This window comes from Stigmatopora nigra, chromosome 2 (assembly GCF_051989575.1).
Source record: "Stigmatopora nigra isolate UIUO_SnigA chromosome 2, RoL_Snig_1.1, whole genome shotgun sequence".
In the NCBI taxonomy this organism is placed as follows: Eukaryota; Metazoa; Chordata; class Actinopteri; order Syngnathiformes; family Syngnathidae; genus Stigmatopora; species Stigmatopora nigra.
Window position 1 is genome coordinate 10,424,348 of NC_135509.1, and position 17,657 is coordinate 10,442,004.

Genomic DNA, 17,657 nt, shown 5'->3' on the forward strand with positions numbered 1-17,657 from the left:
GCCTAATTTTCTGAGCATGTTAATATTTACGGGGTCCCTACGGGTGCTTGATTTCCTTAAGAATTACTGTATTTTAATGGTGTTTTCCTGATTTAAATAACGCTTGAATTTTGTGCTTAAAAGTTTTTACAATGTTCTGAAAATACACATTTTTATATGAAGGAAAATAAAGAAAGTGTTAAATAATATCTGACGTTAAATGGACATTAGAAAGCTACAATGTAGCGTGATACATTTTGGAATTATCGTTAAATCCCCTCAGAGATATTTAGGTTTGAAAAACAGCCGAAAAAATTTAAATGTAGTGCAATGTAAAAGATTTCATATCCCACAGGCCTGCAGAAACAATTACTACTACATATTTTTAGCATCTGTTTGCATCCATTTAAATGGTATCTGCTTTACAACTCCACTATTACTCAATTAGTGAGATCTAAATGTGACAGCTGTGCTATTAAATACTTGGGTGTTATCCACACAACACCTGTGAGTCAATTTCTCGCCTACTATATCAAAATATGTTGACGTGAGGGAGAATCAAAGCCAACTGCTCGCTTACAATATCAGCTTAGATTGGAAGTAAGGCTGCAGATTGCCAAAAGGAACAATTACAATTAGTTTAGAAATCCAAAACTGTTTTTCGCAATAACCCAAGAATGAAGTAAGGGATTATTATCAAACTTGCAAGGTTCGTTTGTATCGGCTACTGAGGTCTAAGGTTAAATAGGTCAGAAAATTAATTTTATGATAATTTTTTTCATATTTAATGGGAGTGCCCAAAAATGGCGATTCTTGGAATTTGGCTGCTTCACTGGAATTTTGCTCACTCTGAGCGAATTTAGTTATTGTTAGCTTGCATAGTTTTCAGTTTTGGATTTCGTGCAATGTTGTCTTTATTTGGTTAAAAATCCTTCCAGCTAAAATTAACAAAAAAAAAAGTGCAGTCTGTTTGCTTTTGAATGTTTCGATTTTTTTTTTCACACAACATACAATGTATTAAAGCTTGCAAATATAGATATTGACCAAGTCTATTTTACTCAAAAATGAGTGACTTTTGAGCTAATGTAATATTTTGCACACTGGAGTGTAAATAAGTTGCAGCGGGCTTCACAGAACAAGAAGTTTGACCAGTCTTTTAGTTCTGGATGTTAGTCCCTGGCGGTTGGATAGATAGACGGACTGAGGGGAGGCGGAGCTCTGCCTTTTGTGTCCCAGAGATTTAGTCAATTATTTAGGAGGGTGACGAAGCAGCAATGGCCGCTTAATGAGACTCCTTTAATAATTGCCGCCAAGCTGCCTGGCAGTTCATCACGTTTCCACCCCAGTCCACCCAGCATTTAAAATGACCAGAGGAATTATGGATTTCATCAACAGAGCACTGGAGGTTTTCACTTGCTTACCTTCATCTCTAATATAGATTTTCCTCATGCACGTTGCTGCGTTATTGACAAAAAGGCACCAAAATTAACCGCTCCAATTGTTGAGCACATTTTTTAAGTGCAGCTACCTAATGTGGCTACAGAGTACTGTTTGGACGGACCACGTTTGCCAATGTTCCAGACACGCTGACGTACAATCAATTTTGTCTGCTGTCTGCCTTGTATTCAGATGTATTTTTTGTGAGTGCGACAAAATGACGGGAGTGAATAAAAAGCTGTCCATCAGAGGAGTAAAAAGGGTTGTTGCGACGATGAACTAAATGGGAGACTGATGGAGCCAATCAGTTGTGTTTCCATGTGTTGGCTACTCCCTTACCTAGTGTTGCTGCTCATACAGCATTTATTTACACTGACAGACAAGTGGAGTCTTTTTGGGTTTGGTTAGGACACAAGGACAGAAAACATTATTAAGAAATGATGTGACCTGTTTTTTTTCTTCTTTTTTTGCTGTCATTTATTAGAAGAATTATAGTAGCTTCTGTAGATGTTTTTTTTCCAGTGAAAAGTTGTCCAAGTTGATGTAGTCAGTATTTCAGTTCACAATTTTTTTTCTTCCAAATATTGGGGAGGTAACAACACCCTAAATGTCAAATTCATTTGTAAGAACATTTGATACATTTTCGTAAAGGCTATTCTTTTGAGGGCTGAATCTACATTTTACATTATACCAATGAAATTATCTAATTACGAAAAAAGCGCCAGCATTGCACGCTTATCTGTCGCGTCCATTTGCGTAAATTGTGGTGGCTCTATGTACATTCTACTCAGTCCTTCTTTCTAACATTCAATTTCTATTTACTGTCGCTAGAGACCAATTTGCTGCCTGCAGAATTGTTATTAGTTTTGCTCTGTCTCTGCAGAGCAGACTTGGCTGGCATATCACGAGGGCCTCATCAAATTGTGTGGATGAAAGTGGGAATGGGAGATTCAGTAGAGTCACAGGTGGCACGGCTACTTTTCTATTGGACACAGGTGGACGTGTGTGTTGTGTGGTCAAGGAGTTATTCATTATTTTTGGAGCTGTGACATGGAGAGGGGCTTGTTGTGTGAAAAAGAATAAAACTTGGGTTGTTTGACTAAATTATTGTGTTTTTAGCGTTTTATATTATTATGCCGAAATGTAAAAATAATATCACAACGCAGACTTGATGCTAATCCTAAATTTCACCAGTCAAAGCACACTAGTCAGATTCTTAAAATGAAACGCTATTTTACGTAGTATAATTATTTTTAAAAATTGTTATTTTCCCGCATGCATGGGCTTTATAAACAAGTGTAATTTATAATGTAATTGTAAAAATAACATGTACCTTTTAACAATTATTCATGGAGAAAAAGAAATATAAGTCGTGTACAAGTGAACCAAATAAAGTTTAATAACTATCTGCAGACGAATTGAAACACTCCTAATATTCCATTCACGACGGATGCTAAACTATGCTAATGGGACCCGTTCGGAATAATCTCCTTCATATTTCTTCATCAGAAAATTAAGTAAGTTAGAGATTTTGCCCTGAGGTGTAAGATTCTCATTTGGAGTCTGGTTCTTCAACACTTGCTGAACAGATACAAGCTGAAACTGCTGATCTAGAAAGAACTGGACCCAATAATAAAACAAGAGCTAAAAAGCTCCTAAGTCCCTATGACCTTTAGCAGGACGAGCAGTACGGATGATGAATGGCCAAATTTTATAATTTCATTAATCAATTTGACATATTACATCCACATTTGCCAACACATTTGGTTCACTGCTGTCTCCATCATAATTTGCTGGTAAAAGATTATTTTGATCTAATTTTTACGGAGAGTAACAGACCGCCTTCCTCTTTTGGCCTATGAATGGAATGTAATTGCATTGATCATCAGGTTCTCCTCAGGAATGAGTACCACTAGGCAGCAATGGACGCAGAGGAAATGAGAAAAGTGTGAATGGTCATTTATATTTCACCAAAAAAAGTGCGTGCAGCCAACACACAACGAAATTGAAAGTAAGAACTGTAGTTTGACAAGATCATCAACCTAGACGAGCCCAGGGAGAACATGCAAACTCCACAGAGTGGAAAAAATGTTAGTGAAAAAGTGACAGCAGCTTTTAATGGCTTGGACACACAAGGGAGTGATCCTGTGTGTATTGTTAAAAAGGGGGACTAAAGATGGCTAGAAAAGGAGATAAAGACCAAGAGAAAGAGCATGATGTAGATAGGGGAAAGGCTTTTGGGCAGAGATGATAGAACAAGAAAAGGCCCCCCAAAAAAAGAAGCTGCGTGGTCAGTAATGATCGTCAGGTGACCTTCAGTATGGAGGCGTTACGAGGGACTGGGATGTTGAGACGCGATGGGGCCACAAGCCGAGCCACCGGCTTAGCCGTGCTCTTGCAGAGTCAAGCTTTCTGGATGATAGGTTGCCTTCCCCTGTGCTTTCTAACTCGGATTTGATGCAGTCACAATTACATTTAGAGCCAAAAACAAACAGCAGGGGCGGACAAGCCTCCACCTCCTTCACTCACTCACGCACCTTATCTTTTCTTTTCATCCGTTTCAACCCCTCGTCTTGCTGCTTCCTCCCATCTGACAATTGCTTCCTCTTTATGTTCTGGGTGACTGTGATTTAACAAGCCAATTATAGTAGACATTTTCATGCCCCTGCAGGCTGTATGACTATATTCACCCCAGGTAGAAATTCTGTGTCTGCCTCTCAACAGAGATGAAGTATAGCCTTTTCAAATGGCATAGGAAACATTTCTCTCTCTCGTTTTTGGAACCACTTTATACTCTCTAGGGTTGCAACGGGTCCTGGAGCCTATCCCAGCTGATTTCAGGCCAAAGGAGGGGGACACCCTGAATTAGTGGCCAGCCAATCGCAGGGCACTAGGAGACAAACAACCATTCGCACTCACAGTCTTACCTAGGGGCAATTTAGAGTGTCCAATCAGCCTACCATGCATGTCTTTAGAATGTGGGATGAAACTGGAGTACCCGGAGAAAACCCAGGCAGGCCCGGAGAAGAACATGTGGACCGACCTGGATTTGAACCCAGGTCTCCAATTGTGAGGCCGACGCGCTAACAACTCATCAACCTGTATAGGAAAATGTTGGGCCACAAATGTAGTTTTCAAGTAAAACGCGTTATTTAACAAAATTAAAAAGACTTTTTGTTCAATGTATAAACAAGTGTTCGTTTTTAAATAGGAACTCAATCGCCCATTCGAAAGAGTGAGATTCACAGTCTCAAAGTAGGTTTCAAAACCAGTTTTAGGTTTCAAACTCGGTTTAGGGTTTCAAACTCGGTTTAGGGTTTCCAACTCAGGTACTGCCAAACTGTAACGTTTACAGATTTCCAACCTAGTAACACTGTGTGGAGAAGGTATAGTGGATTTGACGTGTATTGCTGTCAATAGCAACGAATCAGAGAATCACAATCACCGGTGTACATATGACTGTTGGAAAATAAATTGAGCAGTTTATTGGTTGGAGAAGCAGCTGTGAGTGTCACCTATCTCTTGCCAGAACTAGCACATTCGACCTTGATTCAAGGTCCATTTAGCCCAATCCAGGAGCGCTCCACATCTGGATTTGGCTGACTAGCCACCTGCTACATGCTTAATTGGAAGATGCTACATTTCTTTCATCTCCAGTAATTTTATGAGGTTTCACTCCTTCTGTGAACAGTGTAGTAATTGCATACTCAATCGTTTTCCCTTCTATAGAAAATGAGTTAGAATACTATTCATTATATTGATTCAAGTCCAAGAAACACATTTATTTTCATTAACAAAATTAACATATGAAAAATAACTTTATGCAAGTGTTTACTGGTGCAATTTGTGGTGGCTTAGTTATGGGCTTTTAATTCCGATTTGGGAATACGGAGTAAAAGTTGAAGTCTAGTCCAGTCCAATCAACACAAACATCATTTTTTCTGGTGGATTACGTATGGAATATTAAAGAGCGCAATGGGAAATAAAGTGAAAACACTACTGCGGGAGTTTAAGTTGACCAAGGGAGAATGCCCGCTGGCACATTTAAACTGGCTTTTAGGCACTGCTCGGAAAATGCTTTGGAAATGATGAGGAAGATGAAATACACAGCTGGAGATTCAGAGCTGAGGTGTTCCATTTGCAGTGCGTAGAAACACAATATAGTAGTATTTACACTTGGGTGTTGTTATGAGCATTCTTTGAGTGAAATTAAAAGGAAATCAAAACATTAATGCCCTGAAATACTATTGTTTGTCGTAAAAGTAGCCATTTTTCTCGATGATTTTGAGTAGGACAAACAATTCAAGGCAATGTTGTGGGCCATGACTCATTGTCTGATTATGAACTCATTTTAAGTTTGAAAATATTTTTAAATCTCTTGAATGGTCTCATCTGAGCCTCTTCCTGGGGGAGCGGCATTTTGTCACCTGAGGAATGAAAGGATCTATTTAAGGATTTATATTAAATAATAATGAGTTGTAGGAGTTAGTTTGCATAGAGTTGAGTAAGACTCCATTGTTAAAAATTGATCTTTGTAGATATGTGATGTATTTTTGTGGATATTCTGAATAGTAGGATTTTGGAGATTCCAGGATTTTCTTGGGTGAGACAATTGGAGCAATTTTTTGTTGTTGTCGTGTGAAATTAATCTACCTTGGCTCAAAAAATGTTGGGAATCCTTGCAGTAGATCACTTGGCTACCCACAAAATGTTTTCTTGGTTTGAACTTTAATGTAATACAAATTTCTTTGATTTTAAAATCACAAAATAAGAAGTGAAATGTCTGCTGAGCAAAGATTTTGGAGGCGATGTTTCTATTCTTTGGACACTTTGCTGAGATGACGTAAGCTTGACAAGAAAGGATGAGCTCAGGTGTTTGCGCTCAGGTGTCAGATGACACCTGAGTCACGGTTGGATTGGGGCATGCAAACATTGGCATGTATGCTTTCATTTCTCTCTTACTTTCTTTCTATCTATCGTCCTTTCCCTCCCACAGCGGTGTGCATCCTGTCAGTTGTGCACGAGGCAGGAATAGGAAGTCAGCCCCGCTCTATTTACCTCCCTCTCTCTTTCTCTCCACTTCCCGCCTCTCCTCTGACTACAGTCGCTTGCTGCTCTTTTTTTTTTGTGAGGCGGGAAAGCTGACAGAGAACCAGCGGTCTGCTCTTGTTCTGGTGCCGGGTATCCCAAAAGACCAATCTAATGCGGATTTGGGATGAATTTGCGACATCTCTGAACTTTGGAGGAGCTCAAAGGATGTTTGAGGATCGTCATCAGGTGGAGGCTGACCTTAAAAACAGCTGTTCTGTCTGATTATTCCCCAGAGCCTCAGGGAGGAGGCGGGTGAATGTCTGACCCTCAACGGGATCACAAGGGGAGCCTGTGATGTCACTCCTCACCTAGGGCGCTTTTCTAGCACTCTGCTGAGTTACTTGTTGGTTTGTCCTGAAAACAGTAGTGGGGGGTGGGGAGGGACTTCTATTCCAGGTGTGTAACACTGTGGTCCCGTCTGACCCAGGGGACGGTGATTAATGTGAGACCACCGAAATAGAAACGGCACTTTCGGACTTGCTAGGGAAATATAAGAGAAGCGCCATGTGGAATCAGTCACGATACTGCAATCACATACCCCAGCCCGGATATCCCTTCTACCACGCTCCTTGCAGGTACGCAACCTAGATACCGATGTTCCAAAATAGGTTTCTTAAGAAAGCTGTGTTGATTGATGCTATGCATTTCCATTGGTTTGCTTGGAATGCTTTTCAATTGTTTAAAGACTAGAAAGGTTACTCAAATCTCTTCATGGCAGCATGTCTCAGTTGATAGAGTAGTTGTTTATGGCAATTAGTATTACATGTTTAATTTTGATACCCCCTGGAAAAACATTTCTACATTATTTCAAATTTTCAGTTAAGTTGGGACTTGAAGAATTTATACATGTAGGGTCCACCATCTTAAGACACCCATATATTATACATATATAGGTTTATATATATATATGTATGTATTAATATATGCATGACGTTTAAACTGGAAACCTGATTAGCTGGAATGTGAACTTCAAGTGTGTGTTGCCATTCCTCAGGAATCAGAACTATCCTTTTGGATGTTTCAAGATGGCAGGAGTTTTAAATTGGCATAAAGCAGACATAAGTGTCTTAATTAATTAAATGGGATCCTTATCCCTATGTGGAACCGGTTTGAGACCACTGATCTAAGCCTACTAGCAAATAAACACAACAATGCTTGTGTCAATATCTAATCTTAAATTATTTATTTGGAGTTGTCTGTTATAACCATTCGATCATTTAAATTCATTATAAAGGTTCACTAGGTCATTTTGTGATGTTTGTGGTCAAACTGGTTATTCTGGGCCTGTTAATTGTGTTCTAGGTTTTAACCGAAATACCAAACTGGTTTTACTTGTGGCAGAAGTTGACTAATAGGGCACGTTTAATTTTTCTTCTCGTGCCATGTTGTTGACTCAGCTGTTAATGTCAACAAAAGTAGAAAAAACATCAATGACCAAAGCCCTATACAGTATTAAGTAGAATTATTATTTTTTGATTAAATAGCTGATTGATATTATCTCTCAAGACAATATTGTAAGCTTTTTTTAAATTTTTTAAATTTTTAAGGTCTCTTCTCTTATTTGTGGCTAACAAAGTACGTATGTGGCGTTGGTATTTGCTCTGGAACAGAATAATTTTGATTTAACATGACAAACCGCTCAGACTGCAAGGCAGGTTATATTTTCTGGCAAGGTTTTCCTCATCTAAATGAACCCCAAAACAACAAAATTGTTATTCTTGACTCCCACGTTTAATGAGTCACCATTGGATTGGTGCACCTGTAGAGCACATGGCTTCATTCAACTGAAAATTTGAAGTAGTCAATTGGGATGTGTCTCCTGCTCATTCATTTATTTTCTTTTGATTTTGTTATCCTTTAACTTACACTTTTATGTCTTCATGGCTCAATCATTCATTTTTAAAATCAGGCTTGATTGTTCATTCTTCCCTGAGAGAATTTCTGCTCACATTGAACTTATTCCAGTTGTAGATTTATTTTGATTAAAAAAAAAAAAGAAAAGTGCAGGACTAAAAAAATAAAATACAAAGTGAAAAAAACAACAGTTTTAGTAATGTACACGAGTAGGAACAATATAAAGGTTTCCATTCCCAACCTTACAATTTCATCCTAAATTCACCAACAGTTGTATCCGTTTTTTGATATAACTTGGATAATATACAACACCCAGGTTGTAAATTCACAGATTGCAATTCCATGATTTATTATTCTAATACCATTCTACTATAGGCTTTCCATAACAATCACTTACATTTGACTAGGGTCACTGTATCATGAAAATACATATTTTTACATGTGAAAAGGCAGGCCTTGTCAAATCTTAGTGCCTGAAATTGGATTTGTGTTAAATTATGTGACTCCAGTCACCCACTTCTGCAATTTAGGTTGCAAGCCATCCAGCTGTCAGCTCTGGCTGATGTGTGTTGGAGAAAGTTTTAACATTCCCAGCACAGTGGCGGTGCTGGTTAATCATTATCTCACCTGTCAGAGGTGACTATCAGACTCCAGCCGCCTACATTCATTCGGCACTCTAATCCACAGTCGCATCGAAAGTAGTCCGGCGAAAGTAGTCCAGACTCTGACGCTCGCTTCGCTAATCCAGAATAAGACGACAGGGTCAATCTAGCGTGGAGGTGAGTGTCAAAGCTTGTGTGTGTGTGTGTGTGTGTGTGTGTGTGTGTGTGTGTGTGACTGGATATGTACCAAGTGATTCTGTAGGTCAAAAGTTGTGACATAGATTTAACAGGCATGGACTCTGTCATTGTAGCTTCATAGTGTTTACTTTGTTCTTGTTTGTCATTTGGCGCTCAGTCCGTTAATTTATGCTTTGAAACTAGTACTTCATGTTGAAGTTTTGTTTTCATTTCATCTTTTTCATTCATTTTAATGGTCACTGTAAAGCACCTGATTTTCTTTGGGGATGAATGCCACTCTACAATTAATATATTAACTTTGACAATGAGTGAAAGTTCTGAGAGATATCCGCAGGTGATTAGGCATCATAATAGACTAGAATTTGTTAAAAAGTGAGTTTAATAAAGTATTGATCAAGGATGTTATTTTATGTTTGTAGATTTTTTGGAGGGAAAGGCTTTGGCAACAAAGTTAGAAAAAAGTGAAACCCTAGATATTTTAAAGATCAACTGATTCATTCATTTTATCATAAAAAGACCGCCAGATTCACGATTCTCTCAAATATTTACAATATGTGCCTGCTTCTTTGTACCATATCCCGTTGAGTGATGTGTCGGAAGGACAAAACTATTTTCAGTGTCGACTCATTTAACACCATTGCTGCTGCAGTCATCCCAGTAGGAAATAAATATCATTTAAAAAAAAAGGAAAGCATGGGATGTTTGGTGTTTAATCATGCCTGGAGTCACTTTCGTGGACATCAAGCAAACTTGTCGAAGTGGAGCCATAAGTGAAATTGCTAGAGAAAGGCTGGGACGTCATCTTTTGACTGATAAGACTGTTTTGGAAAGGCAAGTGATCACTATGGCTATTGTTGTGGTTGTCTATAAATATCATACTTTGCTGCTATACATTTCACTATCTCATAGATGCTACTATATCAACGCCATCTTAAGCCGACTCACTATTTTTGCCACTTTCCTCTAGAGACTTGCACTTTGCACTGTGCACTCCAAGCACCTTATTTCACCCGACGCCTGCCATTCACTCTGGATGTTTTCTCCTTTTCTTGATATTGAGCAGTGGGTGCTGAAACTTTGACAAGTGGCCCAAGCGGAATTACAGCCCGAAGGTCACAGTAACCGTCCACTCAGATGAATCGTTCAGCATTCGTTGACAAAATGTGTTGTTTTTTTTCCCCACAATGACATCTGTCTTTGAAGGTCAAGCTAAATTTGCTTGGGCAGACAGTGTCTTTAGTCAGAATGTAGGTTTGGCTGTATTTAAAAAGCTATTTATTGGTTTTCACCAAATGTATTACACAAACATTGTATCAGTTGAAATATGTGAAGGGTTTTGGTATCAGCATGTTCTTCAATCTGTTTATCTGAAGAAAAAACTGAGCTAAGAAATAATATTAAATTGCATTCAGTAGGGATTTCCATTCCTGATGGCCTTTTTTAAAAAAATTGTGTCTTATGTCTCTGTGGCTATGAAGTTATGGACTTTGCTGGAGTGTGAAAACGGTTGAATGAGCCAAGCAGATGCATCCAAACATGTTTGTGCCGCTCGTCTTCTCCCACTAAGGTTGTGAAATTAAGAGTTTCACAACCTCTTAATGAAGCGTAGAAATTGTTTTGCATGAGCCATCTTTTCCTGAGGCCCAAATACACAGTATGATGGCGGCTGTAGTGTATACTCAACTTCTGAACTGGAGCACATAACCAGAGATCCAAAAATAGAAGTGCAACCTCGCACTTTTCTAAAGTACGCATGTCTGCTCATAAATAGAGCTGTATATATTTATTTCCTTAGAGCGAAACAAATGTGTTTATTTTGGTTATGGCTGGTGATTAATGATGATGAGTGGAACTGCAAACGGAATTTTAAAGTCAGGGTTCCCCCTGCTGAGTTAAATGCATTTCTTTTAATGATGTGTATTTTCCTTTTTGAAAATGAATGTGTTCAAGAGATTTTACAGTTTTGCCCAGTAGAGCTTTGATTCTAGAGAGATATTCAGGTTGGTTGTAAGGAGGTGTAGTGTCACCTCTTAGGTGGATTTAAAAAATGTGTTTGTCCAAACACTGTTGCAGTTTTTCAGTCTTAGGAACTCTTTGCAATTTCTGACAATGGGAATGTTGTGCTGGACATTATCAACCTCCAAAGTATCAGTGTTGTGTGCTGTGTTTGTAAAGTCCACTGCAGTTATATTAGCAAGGGCTTTGATGCCATTTCTGTATTAAATTGAATAGCACTCCCATGATAAAATCTGAGGCGCCAGAGTGTGTTTGTGTGTAACATCATAATAGAGCACTGAAGGCCAATAAACCAGTAATTTATCAACAGTTTTGGGGGCTTTGTGCCATTTTACTGCCAGTCCATCCTCCGTGCCAATACCGGACAACTCCATTGCCCGAAGCACAATGAAGAAAAAGCACAAATGGTCAGAAATTGTTTTATCAGAGCTGCTTTATTAACACCGGGCAAACATTAAGGCAATTTTTGTGTTATTAATGGACACACAACACTTGCACATTTCCTCTCCTTCAGAATGGGACCCTCCAGGACACAAAAATGTTTTTAACATGAATGCGACTGTCAACTTGTCGTCTATTAGCATGCCAGGCTGTCAGTCACCATGCCGACTGCTGCTTTTCCTCCCTGAATGTCCTCACACGCGCCTTGCATGCACACACACTGTATTTTGATGAGGTGTTAGCAAGAACTACTCTAATCTCAATCAACAAAATAACATCCTTCAATATTTGCAAATATCTATGGTACTAGACTCCAGATTAGTGGGCCTTATTCAAAGATAAAGATGTTCTCATTTAGATGTTTCCATAGCAACAAGATGTCCCGAAGCAATCTCTAGAGGAGTCTGGGTGGGTAAGTGGGTGTGTGTCGGGCGTTTTCTTCTGTATGAGGTTGTAGTTGCGACTCATTCTGCTCAGCTTTCCTAACACAGACACCATCCCCTTCGCGTCCCCCCCAACCCAATCCAGACACAAATCACAATCAAGTAAATAATCAGTGCAGAAGAACCGCAGGGTGCTTCTCAGTGGCGGTACAATTAAGTGCCACTTTACAACCCTAAACTTAAACGACAGTGTGAACAAAGGAAAAGAGAGCATCGGAAAAACACCAAGCAAAGTGGAATCCAAACATTTGAAATGAGCAATGAAATAGAACTAAAAAGCAAGCCTTCTTAATTCTTGTAATGTCTCGTAAAACAAGGTTCCTTGTCACTTGATGGTTTTTCAGGTCTTGCCATGCTGAGTTATGTAGTCTGCTTGCATATGGTGATGACATCATAGAAACTGACTGAATTTGAAGGCCAAATTGGCAAGCAAAGATCAATGCGGTTGGATTATGGGAATACAAATCGATATCAGATATGTTAGATGAATCGTTAGTATAACGGCCCACATGGCAGATCATAAAACCTACCTACTATATTTCTTTTAACCTGTACTTCCACTGCTTTGCCAATCTTAGTATTAAAATAAATCCCTGCCTGATTAACAAGAATGAATTAAGAATTTAATCACATGTCTCCTCTTTACACTCTTCATCCATCTCTCTCTCTCAGAGTATAAACAATAATTATGTTCAATCTGTTAATTAACATGTTCTACTCGTTCTATAGTAATTTATATTAGTATGACATTCTATTTTCTAACCACTGCGTATTTACTTTCCATACTTTATTCGGAGGACCTTGGATAGTAGGTTTGAGTTTGGTGTGTATATATCTGTGTTGCTATTATGCCCACGAGGCATCTTTATTCTCCATGTTTTGTTATTTGTCTTCAGCCAGAGTGCGAGAGAGTGTGTGAAGTGTTCATGACGCAAGGCAAGCATTAATGCCTATCTGAATCCTCCCCGTTTATTGTCAAATACGACAAAGTAACAAATCCAAACCACAATAGAAAGATACGTACTCAACATGGAAAACAGACATTGTATGGATGACGATCTGACAAGGACTAAGCAACAAATGACGATTGACGATCTGACAAGGACTAAGCAACAAATGACGATTTATATAAGCAGGCAGGGGGCAATGAGACCGTGACGAACAGGTGGGTGACACGAGAGGCTGTGGATTGGCTGAGACACTAGGGGGGAAACAACAAAAGGTACAATCAGTGGGCACTTGCAAAGATAAGACACACAAAGGAATACACATTACATAAACTAAATACAAACAAACACAAGTGCTGAAAAAATCAGCTTTTGAATCAGATTTTTTTAATGGAATCAATCTAATTACCTACCTGCCAGTTACTGTATATTCAGACTACACAATGTGCGTGGTTTATGTTTTTCCTAACTACTACGGGCGAGTAAAACGTTGCTTTCAGTCACTTATCTGCTGAGTTAGTTATTCAAGCCAATATAAAAAAGAATTTGAAATGTGAGCGCTGCACACTTGAAGGATTTCTCATCACTCATTAATAAGAACCACTTGGCATAGCAAACCATAGTTTCACAAACATGCTTTTCAAGATGAGAGATGCCTCAGTTGTTTATTATAGATTATATTATTTTCTTTGTTATTTTAAGGCCAAAACCCAATAATAAAGACAGTTCTGACGAAATACTGAGTAAGATAGATCTATTCCACTAGATCATAATTAGCATTGTCTTGTTTAGTAATTAGTATGAAATTGAACCCTACTTTTTTTTGTACTTCCTTTATAAAGGGGTTTTGGAAAGAGAAGCTGAATGGCTTATTAAAAGAATGCTAAATACTCAAGTCTGTTTTACAGACAAAATGTACGCCCACCTTTTTTTCCAATCAAGTCAGTCATCTGCAGATGAAGTGGAACTAAGGGAAATGCTACTACAGAGAGCTATTGGCTACAGGGAATTTAGATGAAATGCTGACAGTAATTTAAAGCAGGAGAGACTGATTTTGAATACATTAGTGTATGTGTACGTCTCAGAAATAGGGAGAGTGACACAGAGAAAAATGTATTTGATTTTGTGAGAGAAAATGTGTAATTCTTTTACAATATACCTCTGTCTGCATGTATAAATGTCACTATATGTGTAACCTGATCAAGAAAGGATGGCAGCAGCAATGTGGATCTGAACCAAATGTGTCATCGTCGTATGCTCGCTGGAATTCACTGACGGCAAAGTCTGGCGTGGAACTTAACGTCTTGACTCAGTGCATTCTGCTTGTGTGTGTGTGTGTATGCGCGCATGTTTGCATACATCATTATGTCTATTTTGGCTCATGTCGATGTACTTGAGGCACATTTTCATGCTCCATGGGACAGACAAGTGGTGAAGACCCAGCAGTAATCATGCGGATGGAAGGTAAACATTCAGGAGGGTGTCTACAGTCTGTCAGGGTTTATTTATTAGATGTCATGTTGGCAAGGCATTTGAAAGGGTATTACTGTGCATGCTGCTGGCTTTTGGGTTTGCCAAACTTTAGAGGAATTGAGTTCAGCAGCTCGGGATGTGGTATAATTAGCAAGATAGGAAGATGAGTTGGTTAAAAGGGAAAATGTTGATGTGTGATGAGGAGCTTTATTGATACACAAAGGCTTGCAGCCACCTTGTGGTATGAACGAGTAATCAGTAAGGGCATGTGAAAAATGGTATTAACGTTCAAAGGTCCCCCCCATTAACTTTGAAAGTTTCTATGATCACATTGCTTTTTTTTAGTGGCGCTGTAATATTCATTTTTACTCTGCTTGTATCTACCCATAACCAAAACACGGACATACACAAACTAGCACACAAGGTGCTGGAATGAGAGTAACCTTGTCTTTTACCATGCCGCCCGCCTCTCTGTACTTCAAATGCTTTTCATGTGGGAAAACCCTTTAAATAGACCAACTCTTTGACTCGGACAACTCCCGCTACTAGATAACTCACTGTCGGTTTAACATCTAGTTTGCTGGAGAAAGAAAGAAAACTTCCCGTTTGTTCTGGAAGGAAGTACACTTCTGTGCAGACTTCCATAGGTCAAATATATTGTGTTGAATATACCTACTTGTATATTAATGATTGTATAAAGCATGTATTTTATCTCCTCCAAATATTGGGAGGGGATTTTTTTTCATCTGAAATTTGTTTCATGATTGAGTTTGAACCTGCCAGTCTAACTGTTGGGTTTCCAACAGTTCAAGTGACGGATGTTACTGCAAAGTTCTGTGTTACAGCAGGTGCAACATTGCTATGTCAGATCATGTGTTGTGCATGTGTGTTTGCATGAAGGCTTGGTGGATATTTTGTATCCAAGCGAGCGGTGGTCACGAACTACCCTGTTGGCATTGACCGATGTCAGAAACTGAGACAATCTGCCAGTGGCTTCTCTTTTTTCATAGAAAGTAGTGAACATTGTGTCCTTAGCTCGACTTCATAAAATATGCCATGAATGTGTACCATGAGTAGAACCACATTTTATTTGGAAAACAGACATTTTAGGATCAATTAGGCCCTTTTGGGTGTTCCTTCAAAACCAAGACATTACTAGTTCTAGACACATTTTCCAACTGCGTACCCTGTCTGTCAAAATAGCTCAGACAAATATAGCTGTTAAGGAAATTGAAACACAATGATCCATATCAAGACCTCACAGTTCTAATGGGTGGGACATGAATTGCTGTCAGTGAGTTAAATGTATCCAATATAAAGCAGTGACTAGACTTTGAAATCATGACCAGTTTTCCCTCCTTTAATGCTGTGATGTTAAATGATGACATGCATTCTCTCCTTTTATCCTTTGATGTTTAGATCACAGCGTCAAAGTTTGGCTTATAACTATCAACTAGCTGCTTTAGTGTTCAACCATTGGTTGGTTATCTGTCTGAAAAGCATGGAGGCACAGTTGTGTTGCAGCCAGTATTTTGTGCTGAGTCCACACAGGCTATACAGTGGGGTGACTGGGCGTGGGTAGGGCTTTTGTTGTCCCACTTGTGTTTAGTCAGATTGGCCTGTCGTTGTGTTGAGGCTACCACGACATTTTGTTAACCTGTACATCTGTGTTTTTGTTTCAGTCATAACCAAAGGAGCACCACCTTCTGTCATCCCGTGACCGGGCAGATTTCTCCAGAGAACGTGGATTTTATGCTGCAGGAACAGTGAGTGATGCTTTGCTGCTTCCTTTTTTTAAAACACACTTTGTCTAGCCTTTAAGTCTTAACCTTTTCATTATTTGACTAAGTGGGTTTTGGGTACAAGGGTATGTCACTCTGATTGCTCTACATTTTATTTTAGTCTTGTTTTTCTAAATAAAGAGAGAAAGCACAAAAGGTTGGAACGTCAAGGGTGAGCAGTTGTGTTTCTGGAGTGCGCTTATTACTCGCAGTCAGGAAGCTGTTAAAAGCCATTTCTCGCTCTGTCTCGTCAACGCTTGTTTATAAGTGGCCTGAGTGATTTTTTTTATCTTTATCTTCGGAAAATACACTTTTAAGCCTGCTTAAATTCATCATTTTGCTAGTTTGGTCAACGGGAATTAGCAAACATTCTTTGCAATAGAAATAGCCTGCCATAGTTTAGTATATCATATAGATTCAATCAAAAGAATGTCAATATTATTTTATTTTCACAGCTTTATTATTCAATTAGGTAATCGACGCTAGTTAGAATAATTCTAAACGTATTTAATTAAAATTGGAACTACCGCAAATAAAAATTGAGCTGAGCAGGTTGGCCTATGTGCTTTTCCAAGCTTTGACTATTATTTTTATTTTAATCAATTGAAATAGTTGTAAAACAACGTTCATGAAATAATGAGGCAGCAGTTTTTTTTTTAAATTGTGCTTCCAAAATATGACCATGCATTATAATGTGAAATTCATGGTGTACAACTTTTCTGACACAGTTGCAGCGCTTAGTTGTGGTTTGAAACCTGTCAAAATTGAGGTGGAATCAAAAAATCAAATTAATTGGACATTGAACTCTAACTTTCAGGTAAATGTGGTTGATAAAAATATATCTATTTATCATTTTGTCATAATAGAACACTTCCACTAGAGAAAATGAATGTAGCCCAAGTTGCAAGAGAAAAACTAATGAATAGATTATATTGCCAAAATGAGTGTACCCAGAAAAGAAAAATTCAATCATAATTTCACCCGTGAAAATGTTTCAATTAATTAGAATGAACTCTGAAAATTGACTTGATTTAATTTGTAGCTCTGGAAAAGGAATTTAAGTTGAAAATGAAAATTGAATGGATTTACTTCATGTGGCTTGTCCCCTACAAATGTTATTCAATTGAATATCTAAGCCCAGATGGATGGACATTCAAATACATATTATATAACCCATCCATGAAAAAGAAGAAAGAGAAAGCACTCATTCACAGGTGGTGTTAAGACGAGTGCGCACTTACAGGCAACAGGAAATAGAGCTGCTTTCAACGTGGCATCACGATCACAGCGGCTTGGATGGGCCCGATTGACGCCCACGCTGCTAATAGGACCGATCCATCAGCAGGCAGAGCAAGGGAACAATCTAACCTGCTGGCTCACCCCCATACGTAAACT

General features: G+C 38.7%; 1 protein-coding gene across 1 annotated transcript in view; it reads left to right on the forward strand.

Annotated features, from left to right (window-relative positions):
• The window catches only part of LOC144208518 (pleckstrin homology domain-containing family A member 7-like), a 50,072-nt gene that overhangs the window by 9,031 nt on the left and 23,384 nt on the right, over nt 1–17,657 (forward strand). Inside the window, exon 5 of the mRNA XM_077734422.1 lies at nt 16,164–16,247. Within this exon, the coding sequence (XP_077590548.1) occupies nt 16,164–16,247 (84 nt within the window). The remainder of the gene's footprint in view (nt 1–16,163; nt 16,248–17,657) is intronic.